Source organism: Falco rusticolus, chromosome 4 (genome assembly GCF_015220075.1).
Source record: "Falco rusticolus isolate bFalRus1 chromosome 4, bFalRus1.pri, whole genome shotgun sequence".
NCBI classification, from domain to species: Eukaryota; Metazoa; Chordata; class Aves; order Falconiformes; family Falconidae; genus Falco; species Falco rusticolus.
In genome coordinates this window covers 75,353,122-75,369,424 of record NC_051190.1, presented here as the reverse complement: position 1 = coordinate 75,369,424, position 16,303 = coordinate 75,353,122, and the positions used below count along the sequence as shown (strand labels likewise).

The following is a 16,303-nucleotide window of genomic DNA, read 5'->3' as shown; positions in this document are numbered from 1 at the left end:
TTTGCCTCCCTCCCAGTCATTGTCATTTATACATTGTCCTCTCTGCATTCAAATGTCATCCCAGACTATCAGCCCACTGCAACTCAAACGGCCTTTCATGCCTAGACACTTCTTAAAGCATCAACAGACCACAAAGACTGTCTAGTGGGAATCACTTGCTATCCTAATATTAATAATACAATACAGTGCATTTATGGCACAGAAGATTCCACCTTCCGTCTCCTAAATTTAAGAACAGTCAGACTGGAAAGACAGACCAACAGCGCTGCAAAGGAGCACATGCATTCATGCAAATATCACTAGTATCTTTCCTACAGCAAAAGCCACTGTTAAATTAAAAACCTCTACACTAAAAATTATTTGAAAATGAATCTTCACAGTGCTGAAGGCAAGTTATCATGCATTAGAAATGAACTGAAAATAGGCTCCAGACTGTGCAACAGTACAAGAAAATATGATATTGTCCCTTGAGAAAAGTTATCCATGAGACTAGTAATGCTTCCTTTTTCTTCTGCCAGCTTTGCAGCTGATCTGGCCATGAAACTTTGTAATTTTTAAAAAAAGAATCATGTCAGTAAGTATGGAGCCACTAATTTCACACAGAGTAACATGGAGTATATAACTGCAAGGAAGACATCAATGTCTCCTAGCCATGGAGGTTTGATATACTTGTCCTACCAAGTACAGTATGTAACAGTAAATGTGAAGTCCTCCTCTCTCTGTGCTGCTTCCTTTCTTTCCTCCTTCTCCCTTCATCCCTAAAGAAACTCCCTAACTACCCCTCCTCCCAGAATCCTGTCCATGATTCTGGAAATCCTGTTCATGCTTACTTATTTCCACCTATGCCTATTTCCAGGCATAGATGCTGTCCCGGTCTTTCAGTCCATGGATCGGACAGGCTTTCAGCACCATGTTCAGCTCGCTTAGCGAGGCCACAAGGCATCCTCCACCCATTCGCTTTCCATACCTCTATCCATTAGGTTACCAACTCTGAAGAAGGATTTTTATCACGAAAGCCATGAGACTGTGTATTCCACTACTTATACAGAGTGCAATTAAGTGGCAGTGTATTTCACATGATAACAGGCAAGGCGAGCTATTACACTAACGACACAGGAATACCATTAAAGATATTTTTAAGTCCTATGAACTCCTTGACTGGGTGGCGAGTTCCCTTTACTGTGGCATACTGGGGGATCTGATGGACATCCGTATGGACAGTCACTCCAGCCTCAGTCCCCACGTGTCACGTAAGCGAGGTGGGTGATTTATATGAGGACAGACTTGCACTGGCCAGCTATTTGTTCCGTCCATTTCACCCTCTGAGCAGAGCCTATTGAATACGGGGGGATTTTCTTTATGGCTGAATAGAGGACAAAATTCATCTGTAACTCTTATTTTAGACTAAAGGAATAAGATAATAAATTCTTAGATATCAAGAGGAGAATGTAGTCCAATGCCTGGAGTTTTTCCCTTGTGTGTTAGATTTAAGGCATATTCTATCAGTGTGGTGATCTTATTCTTTGATATTAAGTGAAGCACAGCTGGAACAGTCTCATAAAACCATTATGTTGTTAACATTCAAAAATAATGGCACTAAAAGTATTAGAGCACCAAAAAGTATCTTGGATCCTGCAGTTATCTTTCACAGCTTAACACTAATTTAACGTTTTACAAAATTGATGTTACAATTTCAACTCTGTTCAGTACTGTCATTACTGGACTCAAAACCAAACTGCTTTCAGCTGCCCACCACAACTGCATCTTATTAGCCTTTTCACGAAAGCCAATTTATGCAAATCCAGTATTAGTTAAATAATTAAACTGACCCTCAACATTCATGTATAGACATTGTCTGGCACTAAAAGAAGCAAGAGAAATTTAAACCTCCCATCTTTGGTGCTTAGGCCTCCATCTTTTCCACTGCGGCAGCACAATGGCTGTTTGTAAACATCTATTTTAATCCATCTATTTAAAAAAAAAGTGCATTAAAAAAGTGAAACTGTTAACTGCTGTGCTTTTATAGCTCTGCTTTTCTCTCCCAAGCTGGGTTCACACTGAATTTCGAGATCTTGTACCTATAAAGCACTACTGGCTACTTGCAGCTTTTGATTAAATCAACAATGACAAAATCTGGCTGACATACAGCAACTCACTTCAGAATTTCTCTTTTATGCAGACCTTTCTCCACTGTAATTACTACAGTTTTATCCCCTGAAGCTGGAGAGATGAAGACTTAGAAGCACAGTATACGGTTTTCCACAGTGATTCAGCAACACTGGGCTACCCAGGACAGAGTAAATGCAGGGGAGTAGTGAATGAGAATGACTTTTCAATACTGACTGCTGGACACATACACTGCTGGACTACAGCTTCCCTGCAGCTCAACTAGGGCAAAGCAGGCAAAAATTATGTTTCCACACAGTGGTGCTGAATAGGAGCTCTTACACAATTTGTAAATGTAAAACTGAAGATGACAAACAAAAATGAAACTATTTGGATGGAGATGCAACAACAGTCACCTCTCTAGCTAGCAAGGAGAAAAAGGTGATTTTACATAATGATTCTGTGCTGCTGCACATCCCTGGTTAGAAGCAACCAAATCAGTGACTAGCACTTTTTGCCATTATAATGCTAACTGTCACCTCTTCAGCTTTATTCTGTTTTTTACACAGCTGAGCTGACCTGAATGACGCCATCGTCCCTTTGATTGGCTGGGCTGGTGTCAGTTGCTGGCTTAAATGGACACAGAAGAAAGAATTCATCATCCTACGATTGAAATTCAGGATTGCTCCGATGCATGTGCGTGTGGTGAAGCAATGCAAATAAAGACCACTTTTTGTTTTGCTCCAGTGAATTGTCAAAGAGATTTAGAAAGCCAGGGGATCTCATTATGGTAATACAGGTTAAATACTTTAAAAGCATATGGTGTTACCATCCTGAATGAAGCTGTCCCTGCCGGCTCTGGAAAGCAGACAATAGGCCAGAAACACATCTCGTGTCTCTGGTCCACCAATGGGAACCGGGGATTATAAATCACCACAAGAAAACATTGCGCGCTATCTGGTATCAGGTAATGCCTTGTCTTTTCGATTACAATTTGACTCCTTCTCCTCCAGAGAGGAACAAACACCAGCCACATATTCCACTGGCCAAAGGAAAATGCAGCTCTGCAGTTTCTTATGGCCCATTCTTGTCTTGATAAAACAGTATCTGTAGAGATAGGTGAATACAGTACACAATATATCTCAACAATTTATGTAGATATGGGGAATACTTCTGCAGATATGCTTCCTGCCCAGGGGGAAAATATATCAGTGAAAACCAACAGGCACAAAATAAAAATGTTTTGCTTTATCACAAAGCTTTAAAGATGCCTGGATATGGCCAAAAGATTTCTTTCCTTTCTCCCCCAAAGGCCCCGTCTAATTCACTGCTGACAGACACTTCTGTGAGCAGCGGAGCTCATTACTACCTATTTGCTAATTCTCTCCAGTAGGGAGCAGCCTCAACGCCGACCTTGGTAACTTCAGATGTCAGCTCTTTCCCCATGGGCACTGAAATGATGGGTTGTCTCTCTCTTGGAGCCCAAGACAATGACACAGTGTACTCCACAAAGACTCTATTAGTAGTCCGAGCCTGACAGGGATTATCTAGGTTTTCAGAAACATGTCCTAGATTACTAGCTATTTCAAGGAGTTTTCTGGATCTGTAAGCAGCTATATGGCAGACAGGCAGCTGAAGCACTACAATATTTTAAAGACAGCAGAAATTCTCAGAGATACACCAGTTTCTTCAGTCGCTCCATGCAGCTGTTTCTAAGGGCAGCAGATGAGCTCTAACAAATGATGATGGAGCCATTTACAAAGTTACTGCCTTCAGCTCCTTTCCTTCACCAATCTGACAGAAATTGCTGCTTCCAAAGTTGGCAGATGATGGTGTTTGCCCATGTCTCAGCCACTGCTGGACAAAGCCCAGTCTCTGCTTTCCAGCCCCTAAAGAAAGGTGGATTTAATTCAGTGGGTGCACTATTAGGGCAGTAACATCTGGCAAGCATGTGGAAAGAATAGCAGGAGGTGATAATTTCTTAAATTATCACAGCAAGATTTGGCACAGCTTCTTTGTTGGCACTCTCAATTTTATTTCCTATTCTGCCCTGAAAAAAGTAAATTAGGAACACTTGGAAGGAAGAATCAGACACAAGACTAGAATTTTATTTAACACCATTGAGGTTCTGGAAGTGGTTGAAGATGGTTGCTTGGTTTGGGGTTTTTGTGTGTTTCTTCTAATAAATTCCTTTATAATGTATAAATGTATGAAAATGCACAAAATACATAAAAAATAGAACCATCCCCTTCCACACATATCAGAGGATTAGAGAGTATCTACAGATTTTTCTCTTTCATCGCTTCCTGATGGATATTGGAATACTTCAAAATTCCAGCCCTTCCTAACCTCTCTATCACCTCCATATATGCATAAAGTCAATTCAAGAAGATGGGTAAAATACATATGTACCTGCCTTGTCCAGGAGATAAAGCTGTAAGTATTTGTTTGCCTCTGTTTTTTTCATAATGTGATCTATTTCCTTGCGATATTGGCACCTTTTAATTTTCCTTTACCCTTACTAGATGTAATGTTATCTCATTGTGCTCATTGACATTTTAACAGCTTGTATTGTTTGCCTCCATCTAACTCGACTTGTCTGTTAATTTCATGACCCTGGTGAATTGCTGTCATCTTTCTTTTTGCTCTTCATGCATCTTTTTGGTTCACCAAGCCTTGTGAATGGAGACCTTAACTGAATATCTCATAATAAATACCCCATCCTTAATGCTACCATCCTGCTTACTGCAACTCTAGTCTTGTGCTAGAATAACTGACTCATTCATTTTACTGATTGAACATCCTACGTGCCCATCACTGCTCTACTGCTTCAAATCACAGCCACCTGCTTTTCAGATTAAGCCTTCGCCAGACCTTTTCACATTATCAAAACTGCTGTCTTTCTTCCCAACTCCTTTCACTCCCCACACTGACTCTTACTCCTTTTGCTTAGTGGTCTCACTCCTTTAAAGGTTTCCACCCAGCCTAAACAGCTCCTCTTCCAGGTCCAGTTTCCATGTCCACATTTCTTCTGCCTCCTCTGCTATTCTACTTGCACCTCATTAACCCCCAACTCTCTACACTGTACAACAGGACTCCTGTTCAGTACTAATACTCTTCCAGTATTATCTGCTGCTCCCCATCTTACATCACAAGTCAAATACTACAAGCAGGAACGGTTATGTTACTGCACTGTAAGCACCTGCACACCAAAGTCCCAAGCTACGATGGAAAACTGTAATCAATAATGTATACGTCACAACTTAACATTTGTTAAGTGGCTCCAGATCTTACACAATGAAAGGTGCTATTCTGTATTAAAGCTGTGGTTGAGTAGCCATAATAGTACAGTGACGTACATCAAGGGTACATATGGCTCTCTCTTTCTCTTTAGATAAAAAAATTTAAAAAAGTAATCTGCATTGGCTTAAATAGATATTCAGTAAGAATGATCAAATGGTTCTCTTTACTGCTATTTTACACACCCCTCTGCAAATACAGACTTTCTATTGCATATTGTATAAATGAAAAATTACATTTGCTGGGAAGCAACAGAAAGCAGAGATTCTGTACATGAGAAATGAGATTCCATACGTAAGCTTCCACACAAAAGGTCTTTAGCATAGATGGGCACATTCTAAATTTACTTTAGATGGATGATATGTCACGTTAGAAGAGACAAGGTTGAAGAGATGTCTGCAGGGACACAGCCCCGGGAAAAAGTAGGGATTAGCTTGTCAATAAAGATGTAAACAGAGTGCTCTGAGGCAGCCTCATTTCTGACATTAGAAAATCTTAAATGGTTTGCTGGCAGAGAGCTTGTGCAAAAATTGGGGCAGGCTGTCAAGACCAAAATCTATTCATTTCAGTTTTTCAGCAGTTGCTGCCTGTCAGGCAAACAGCCTCCACGATATTATAGGGTTAAAAAAAACCTCACATAAACCTACAACAGTAAAACTGATTATAATTAATTAGAGAAAGTTATATCTGATATTGTAACAAGCAAACGTAGCTAAATATAGACTTTATATATTTATGTAAGACTATACCTTTGAATAGGTACACAAGCAGCGTGTGCATTTATCTCAGCTCCTAGAACTTCCATAACAAGCTGTTATAATATACTCAACATGCAAAAGCAACCAGGACTTAAAAAAATAACCAAGCAGCAGGCCTGGGTTTTTGAATGAAAGGAACTGCACTTTGGGTATTTTGTGAAACACTGTGGTATGAAACTATTTACAGAAACATAATAAGCAAAGCAGCTATATAAGGGAATACTGCTAATCTGGAAGAGTCTGTCAAGTGGGAAATTCCACTGAAAAAACACTGAGGTGATGCATATGGGCAGAGGAGAGTTAATGCCATGATATAAACACCACCATACCCTTACTGTAATTTGGTATGTAGTCTCTCTACTCACCTGTCCTTCCCAGGTTCTGTTCTACTCTTACAACACCTGAAGTCATATTACAGACTATTTCACTGCTGAATAACAAAGGCTAAAAAGACGGTGTATTGAATGAAAGCCTTTCAAGAACAAAACCAGTTCTAGTAGATCCAGTAACACAGACCACATTCATTAACATGATAGCACCTCTGCCTCCATCAAGAATATCCTTCTGTTATCAAGGCTATCAAACATACTAAATGAATCATTTCTTGTCCTTGCCCCAAAGTTTAGCAACAGAAATGGCAAGAGGTATTTTATGTCTCCATGTCTTACTGGGGAAAAAAACACCAGTCCAAATTAAAGGCAACCTAGCAGTTAATCTGCTGGCACCAGCCTCTGCAATATTTTCAACCCTTCAGTGACACTGATCCTGCCCACAAGGCCAGCAACTTACACTCTTCATACTGACCATTATACTGCAAAAACAGATTATCTGCCTGAATGTGAGCAATTTAAGAAATGTGCAGGTGAATTTTATATTTTGTTTCTCTAAAGAGAACTAAAGTAAAGAATATTTTCAAAGATATACCTTCCAATAATCATGGCTTACCTGCATGATCAGTTGTGAACATAGGTATTCTTCAATGTTTGCTGTTTGATACACCTTTGCCATAACTGTTGTTTTTTCCAAAGGCTCTCATGCTTTCTCCAGTCTCTGGCTGTAATCTTACATTCGGTACAGTAAAAATAGAAGACACTGCAAAAAAGAGTGTCGGTTTAGAAACTTTGATTTCTTCCCACAAAAGTAGTAATTTTAAAATAATTAATATATATGGAAAACACAACACTGAGTAAATATATACAGCTTTTATAGATACGACCTATTTATGCAAGCAAGCACTGCAAAAATTCTGAATGGAAAATAGCTGCGTGCATTATATGATGAAAGCTGTATGATGTAAACATTCTTAGCTGCATGCATCTTCTAAAAAAACCTGTTTCCATGTTGTATCTGCTTGTCCTGTGCATAGGTTGTGTGTGTCTACGTGTCCTGTGCATGGCTATATAATTCATATTTTCCATTCTAAAATGTCTGCTCTGAGAGCATTTAGAAATAAATAGGAATGTGAAAAAATGCAGGAAGGTTTTTCAATAATTTGTCATCACATATTACATCTTCAGAATCTTGATGCCAGTAGAACTGAACTATTTTGTTTGACTTCATTTTAACTGTTATAGAGAACTAGGCTTGTTAAAAACATCCCAACAACTCAAAAAGCTTTCACATAAAGCAATCCCCTCTTGCATGAACGAGAAAAACTTTGACTATTTCCACTAGCACCAGGTAATTAATTATTAGTAGACATGATGATATCAATCACAGGGATCAAAATGCAAATGGTTAAATACTCACACATCGATGGTTTGAAAACTCAGTTTTACTTAAGATGCCTCAAACTGGTGGGAAAAATCACTGACTTAATACCTTCGGAGAACAAATGTCCATATAAAAATATCCTCAGAGCTCTGCCACTCCATGCTTGTATGAGGAAATGTTAATAGACTGTTTAAAGAACTCATTGGGGTCGTAACAGTTTTCTTTGGTTTTGCACTAACAGCTAGCACAGCTGTAAATTTTTGGAGCTACTCTTTCATCTTTATGTCTTTAAAAGACCTGGCTATTGTTTTATGTACTAGAGCTTCACACTGTGACATTTCAACTAGCATTTGATATTCTGCTATCCTTAGTACCATATGTTATGAATGGTGTATAATTTATGCAAATAAATTGTTATGAGCTCTCAAATATGAAAGCAGAAAAGGGGGAGGGCTGATTTTTTTAAGTACACATATTTAGTAAAAGACGTTAATCTACAGATTACTGCTCAGGTCTGAGATGAATGAAGGCTATGTTGAATCATAAATTGTATTGTATTCCCTGACAAGATGTTTTTAGCAGGACTGCACAACTCTTACCTTTTTAATGTGCTATTTTTAAAAACTGAAAGTGGCTAGATATGAGACAGCTTATATGGAGACTGGACTTCCAACCCAATCGTAATGATGCATTGACTTGAAACTAAACAAAACAAAAACCCCCAAAATTTCCCTTCTCACATAAACTCATCTTGCACACCTTTTTAAAATTAAACACAAGATTAGAATTTTATGCTGTACAATATTATGTATAAAGTATAAATACATAGTACTAAAGTCAAAACAAGAAGAGAAAGTGAAACACTTCTTTTTTACTTTTTCAATGTAGGCTGAGTTGCCATACTTTCATGAAATACTGTGATTCCAAAGAAACAGTATTTTCTGACGGAAAATCATTTAAATCATTTGACTGATTCCCCCCCCCCCCCCCGCCCTTTTTCTTTCTGTTCACCTGTGAGTGTTTCCTTGGTTTTTAGTGCTAAATCCCCAAATTTGCAATTCAGCACAGGACCAAATTGGACAAAATATGTTCCACGATTAATACTACTTGCTACAGAGATTTGCAAAATCACAGTGGTGTCTGATTAGAAGGCATTAGATTTTGTGTGTACACACACTTCTGTTGTGCATAAAGACTCAATGTGTTTATACCTACATTTATTTAACTATCAATAGCAAGTGTTTTCCAGTGTAAAATATTAACCCAGAGAACCAGAATCACAAAACCTGGTAATTTCACTACACAGTAAACATTTTCCCAACTCACCAAAGTATATGACTTCTTTGTTTTGTAAATATGTTTACAAGTATATCCAAGTCATACTAAATAGAAGTGATTGTAGTATTTGATACTGGGATTGTCCTTTCTTGCATCTGGATTTATGCTTCATAATGATTATCTACTAGACACAGAAATAGTCTTTCTGTAACTCAAAATTTTACTGGAGGCATTTAGAAGAACCTTGCTTTAAAATATAATGATTTTTCATCTTTATTCTCCCCCCTTCAAAAGGTTTCACTGCTCCTGATGTTTAACGTTATGCAAAGACGTGTTTCTGCCAATGAATATCGCCTTATGGTTATGCTTCTGCAAATAACCTGCTGTGAGCTGATAAAAGGATTAATGCAGCCAAAATTCTTAATCTGTGAAATTACAAATTAAATTCTTATATTAAAAATACCACCCTGAGGTATTTTTTGTGGTTTTAATTCCCCTCTGGTGTTCTGCATACATTGTGCTTGTTAATGACTAGGACAAGACTGTCTCTGTTGGCAGCCTGCTGCAGAGTGATAATGTGTAGGCATTTACTTCACTGATAGAACTGGATTTAACCACTGACTGATAAACTAAGTGGCAAGTGGGTAATAAGTCCATATTAACAGAGAAGTACCACTGCAGAATTCAGAATTCAAAATCCTGGCTAGACTAAATCACAGAGTCAGAAGGATTGAGATGTCACCACTGCAGAGTGATTTTTGTTTTCCATTTAGTGGAAATAGGATAAATGAACTGGCATTCTTGATGTTTCATTAGTCCTGAAGAAATGAATCTCTTTGCATCAGTTTCAGCAAAGGCAGACTTTCAACAGCAGCCTGAATTTACACAGCATCCTTTGAATTTTCAGCTTATAAAGTCCTGCAGTCAGCAAACTGAGTGGTGGGGTAGCATGGTGGAGGAGGAAACTGGGAATCTTTTTGCAGAGCAAGGACACAGTCTATGACAGAGCTGGTGATATACTAAAATTAATAGTGCTAGTTTGATTTTAACGTTCATATTCCACAAATGGGAGAGTGCTCTTCAGAGCAGAGTTGAGAGTAGGGTTACTTAGACAGCCAGGCCACAAAACCAGCTCAAAACATGACTCCTACAGCTGTCAGGGATGGAAAAGATAAACTTTTGGAAGACAAAAGTTTTCCTACTGACACCGATGTAAACAGAATCTACTGTGGATTAATATTCAGAAAGGGAGCTCAGTTTTTACAACCAAACTTTTAAATCGGCTGTAGTTACACACACACATATGTCATTGTTGCATTTCTGATCTTTTTTACCTCGGAGTACTGGATTTAGATCTTTGTCCAATGCTTGTATGTTTGAAAGCAGAAAAGCACATACACTGTTCTAATGCAAGCATGCTTCTCTTCACCACATTGAGTTAAAGCAAAATGATTGTTATTCTTAACAACACAGTCTTCTCTGAATCAAAACTATACGCATGATAATATTTTCCTCCCAAATAAATAGTAGTGTGCTTTTAACACTGGAAAAAGATATGCACGTGTATAATACAAATGATTTACAATTATGAAAGAGATAACTGACAGCATACATGATGATAGGAACATTTTTGCCAAGTCAATCAGAGTGCATTTTCTTTAATAAATAAAAAGATGTATGTAAATACTGAAAGCATTCTTAGTTAATAATATCAACTGCCATCCTCTTCTTGCAGTCTAATTCAGCAAATTAACTGTTTGTCTACTTTGTGTTTCTCAGACTTCCGAATGCTGAGTCCTTTCTTAAACATTACTGTTATAACACACAGAGATTCTGTGAATCAAACACAGCTGGATTTTTATCCTGTATGCTGCAGCTAGTTAAGAAGTACTGTATGTTATAAAGTGAAAAGCACTAAATATGTAAATTGTATTTTTCCTTTTGCTTTATGACAATTCAGATAATTCTTTTGGCTGCACACAATCAAATACAAAGATAGCTGGCTGCAGACTGCAGAGCAGAGATAGCAAAAAAAAAAAAAAAATCATCCATTTTGTCCTGTGTCAAGCTAACTATGTAATTTCAAGCTACACAATTGCACTCACGTATTTTGTGTGTCGCTGTGTATGTCCGTGTAGCTGTCCACATGTGAGGGTTAGTGTACACACATGCATCTGTATGAACTAGCACCTTTCTTTTCAATCAGTTCGGAGGTGGTAATACTCACTATCGGTTAACTCCCATAGCCGTGGGGGCAGATCACTGAAATACTCATGGCTCAGGGCTGCCTGTGCTGACAATCTGTTCTTTGGGAAACACTGGAGTAGTTTGGAGGCTAGATCTTCTGCGTGATTCACATAGCTCAGCCTGGAACACAAACAAGAAGGTTTTTCTGAAAAACAATCTCATTATTCTGTTTACTAATTCCATTTGCAGTCAGCACAGTTGAAGTGCTGAGTCTTGCTAGCCAGGATAAAGACAAAGCCTGTTTGGGAGCACTTCCATGAAAGGTATTCCTCAAGTTAGGGAGTCAATGAATTATTTCTGGATTGATAGCTCAAAATTCATACAAGTTTTACAAATATAGAGCATATGATATACCATATCACATATGCCTTGCCCAGTATGCTAAAGGATCATGAGCAACAGCATCTTGCAAGCAACTGTTTAGATTCTTCCATTTGCATTTTATTGAGCATACTGACAGACTGAAAATTTACAGTGCTGGAAACAAATGGCTATTACTGTCTAAACCCATGAATTCCAAGCTTAAAATACCAGCAGTATTCATACAACTTTGTGACGGATGAAATTTTAAAATCTAATGACGCTTAACACGCAACATATGCATCATGTTTCATAAAGACCTTTGTCTTTCGGGAAGTAACGACTTTTTTTTTCATATATTCACATGGCAGGAGGTTGACTCTTCATTAGGTGTTAATGCAATGCAAGTGTTAAATTGAAAGAGAATTATCTTTTCTAAGCTACCTAGGGAAGTCTAAGAAAACTCACTATTTTACTGGGAGCTATATGCTCAGGAATATTATAGAGAAAACAAATTAAAAATAATAGATTGGAGAGGAGAGGGTAAAATCATAATCAGCAAGATGTGGCTTGGGTCTAGTAACCTACAGCTGCCTTCTAAATTTCTAAAGCCGCCAAACTTACTGTAATATGAAGTGAGAAAAGAGGTGCTGAATTTTGTTGACATTGTGTTGCTATTATTAGTAGGCAACTTTTTACATTCAACCATGCCTTTGCTCAGTAAAGATGTCTTGTCAGGTAAAAAAGATTAAGTATATAAAGGATCTCCTATTTTTCAGTGCACTGGTTTCCCAAAACAGAGTAGACTGGAGTCCAAAATACTGCTGTATTTGAAAAAGATGGTGTTATCGTATAAAATCAATAATCCTACAGCACATTTCATGCAAATGTTCATTTTTTTTCAGCTCAAGCTGACTTTCTACAGAGCCATTCAAGGAAGATGGATTAAACAGAGTTACTCTTTCATTGGGCTTACATGGCATAATTTTATGTATCAGTATATGCACAGGTGAAAACTACCTCTGCAACAAAGAACAGACAACACTGAAAATCCTAAATGGAAAAAAAAAATTGTTACATCGAGAAATTTAAGTCACAAATGTCATAGACACAACTTTTTGTCCATGCTCATACTACACTTACTGTGAAGAAAAATATTCAAAAGTCAAAAGCATCTCTATTAAATCACGTGCTGGCATATGCATGATATCCTGGTATTTGTAATGATTCAAAAAATATGCTACTGGCTGTCTGTTTAGTTTCCAGCAGCTGTATGCTAGATAGGCACAGTATTCAAAAATTCCTATGTGATCTCTTCTTCAGAAGTGGCAGTCCATTTGTCCAGAAATTACCCAGGGGATGAATTCCCTAGAAGTGCTGGCCACTTTAGGACATTATCTCTCATCAGTCATAATCTTACAGAATTCCCAGGATCAGGATTCGTAATTGCTATTCCAGGTTAAACAGATGCTGAACTCCAGTGTTTCTGATGGGCATCATTTTTTCTCTCTTCATTTTCAATTCATGACAAAATAAAGGCATCTTGAACTAAACAGTCATTGCCTATAAATCAGTTTAATTCCTAGATCCTTAAACTACCAGATTGTAGAAACTGTTTCATCAAACTTGTGTGAAAATTACAGGAAAGTTCATTACAGAACACCAAAATACCAAGCAAAAAGTTTACACTTAACAATTCTATACATTCAAAATTTCCATGAACCAGTGATTATTCTGGGACTGGGAGGCCTGTCTTATGTCCTAGTCCCACCTGCACCAATTATTGTTCGGAGGCCCTGGGAAATCATTTCACCCATGTATTCCCACCCACCCCCACCCCCACCCCCCCCCGAGGTAGCTGCATCTTTTTTAGGAGCCATAGCAAACTTGCTCTGTCTTGAATAAAAGCTACTGTTACGTCAGAAAAATGAGGTCACTTGAGTAAGTAGTAAGTTAAGTACACTTAAGTAAGTAGTAACTCACTCTCCAATATAAGAATTTTAGCATTCCTTAGCTGATCCATAAGTACAGTGAAAATGCTAAGTAAGGCAAAGCAGAAGAACATTCAAACATTAACAAATTCTGAATTGCAGGTGAAATTGTGGATGATGACAACCTAGTTCCTCAGTGCTCTTGAACAGAGCAGTGCTGACATTTTGACCATATTAATGGTCACCAAAGTACCTAGCATACCACTAAGATTATATTTTTTTTTTAGCAAGAAAATGAGATTAACTAATATAAATTGAAAATATTTTGAGTAGGAACAGTTTAGGAAACCAAAGTCACCTTCTCGGTTTAGAAACAAAAAAGATATCTGTTTACTGTGATAAATCAAGAAGCCAAAGACACATGTCAAATAATCAGAAGATTATACCTTAATACAATATAAAACCCACAAAAATATCTAGGGCTGCAACAATCACATAACTACTGAAATACTTGTGAATAAATCTGCCAAAATTAGAAGCAGTTTTATAATTACTAAATAGAAAAAAAGACTAAATTCATTGCACAGTCTGCAAAAATAGTTCAATCTGCTATAATTATTACATTTACCTGCCCTCATAATATTACGAGTAGTGCTGGGGGGGAGATGGGGTGGTGTTAGTTATTTCTACAGTGCTTTGAAGATTCCAGCTGCTACTTTATTGGTATTATGTTCTCAAGCATTTATAGATTTCAAACTCAGAAGGGACCACAATGATCAAGTCTCACCTCCTGTGTAATACAGGCCAAAGAAGATCATCCAAGTAACTCATGGATCAAATAATCAATTTTAGTAGGCTCAGCTGTATCTTTAAAGTTCTGCATCAAAGTTCTAGCTTTGTTTATGGAGCTTTGCACAGTAATGAAAAAGTTCTTCTCCAAAAGCCATGTCTTCTGGAAAGGTCACTTCTGGAAATCACTGAACTCTGCAAAAGGCATATGCATGTGGGCTCCTAAGGTTGTCAGTCTTAAAACCAATGCCTTAGTGGAATGCATGACTAATTTTTCTGCTTTGTTTAAAGACAATCTATTCTTCCATGTATGAAAAAAGCACTGTATGATCACGTATTTAAATTACACCTACATCAGAGTTGTTTGGAGAAACCCATTTAGCGCATAACCTCAGTGCTCTGGAACATTAGAACATTTGGGTTTATTTCTCTTTTTTTTTTCCCTTTTTTTCTTTTTTTTTTTTTTTTTTGCCAATAGTCTCTTTAAAATATCCTCCTTAAAGCATTAAGGATTTGTCTGATGTCACTTTGAAACATGATTTCTCAATAGGGACAAAGGCTGAATTTTCTGATGGAGTTGAGTAGTTAAATATCTAATATGGAAAAAGGTAACAAAAAGAACTAAACAACAAAAAAAAAGATTTGATTTTTAAATACATCTGTGTCAGTATGTGACAGGATGGAATTTCATACAATATGGCTTTTATAATAGCATGTTTTGTCTCACAGCAGTCGGGCCATACAGGAACTTGGCATGCATGATATGGCAAGTCCCAATATTCACGCTCCACTTACTGTCATACTAATCACTCAGGAATAGTTACTAGCCATGACAGCATATGTACTTTCAGAAAATGTGGCATACAGCAGAATACAGAGAAACTTTTGGCTGTGAGTATTAAATAATACGTAGAAATTGTCTTGAGATATATTGGTAATATCTCTACACACCTACTCTGATGACATCTGTGAAACACATTGATTTTCAACTTAATCCTAGGTGCTATATATGGCCTTAGCTGCAGAAGAACAAACACCATATGAATTTGTCTCACTTTAAACATATATGAATCAGACTAGACTTGAGCAGTTGTAAATCTCATTGGATTACAATAATTTGATTTAATTTCAGAAAACAGGCTTAAATGTCTTCCTACTGCAGAGGAAGGTCAGTATTTGGTCAAGCAGAACATGACTAAGATCACTGAAGTTTGCTTTAAGCTCTTGAGAAAAAAAAAGTTTTGGGCATGTGCAGTGAACTTCTGAACCTGGGGTGATTTGCTTTTAAATGCAATGAAGAAGGCAGCTCAAATTCACATTAATAATTAAGACAAATGGGCACTAAAACAAACTGAGATAATATGCTGTCTATATATTCCTAACAGCATGAAGTAGATACTTCCCAAAGCAAAAATCGTTTACTGTGCCTATTTTCCATGCGAAAATATGACTTTCGCAGTGTATCATTAATTAATTTATCAACTGGCGTTTATAACATGGCCTACAGGACTGAAGCACCTAATTCCCTTTGGAAATCTCAGCTCTGCTTCTTATTTGTAAGTAACCTCTTGCAACCTGAAGTGGTGAAAGACAAAACCACAGTTAACCCAAACAATCACACCACTTAGCAGAGTTTAAAGTTTAATGATACGAAGAGAATAAACAAATGGGTGCAAATCCAGCAGGCCATGTGCAGCCGGTTTCACAGAGGCTGCAGTGGTGCCCTCAACAACTGGGCTCCTGTACAGTCCCTGTGGTATCTCATCCACCACCACACTGCCATGAGGGCCCTGCTCCTCATTTTCACCCAAGTCTGCTTGAGGACGGCTGTCTTTCCCCCGTGTCCTAGGCTTTAGCCTCTCCTGACACAAAACTTTGCCA

At 37.8% G+C, this 16,303-nt stretch overlaps 1 protein-coding gene across 2 annotated transcripts in view; it reads right to left on the bottom strand.

Moving 5' to 3' along the window:
* The window catches only part of CDK14 (cyclin dependent kinase 14), a 316,491-nt gene that overhangs the window by 57,113 nt on the left and 243,075 nt on the right, over window positions 1–16,303 (bottom strand). For both annotated transcript variants that reach the window (XM_037386401.1, XM_037386402.1), the window contains 2 exons: window positions 11,383–11,522; window positions 7,110–7,256 (listed from right to left, as the gene is read on the bottom strand). In XM_037386401.1, the coding sequence (XP_037242298.1) occupies window positions 7,141–7,256; window positions 11,383–11,522 (256 nt within the window). In that variant the 3' untranslated portion in view covers window positions 7,110–7,140. The remainder of the gene's footprint in view (window positions 1–7,109; window positions 7,257–11,382; window positions 11,523–16,303) is intronic.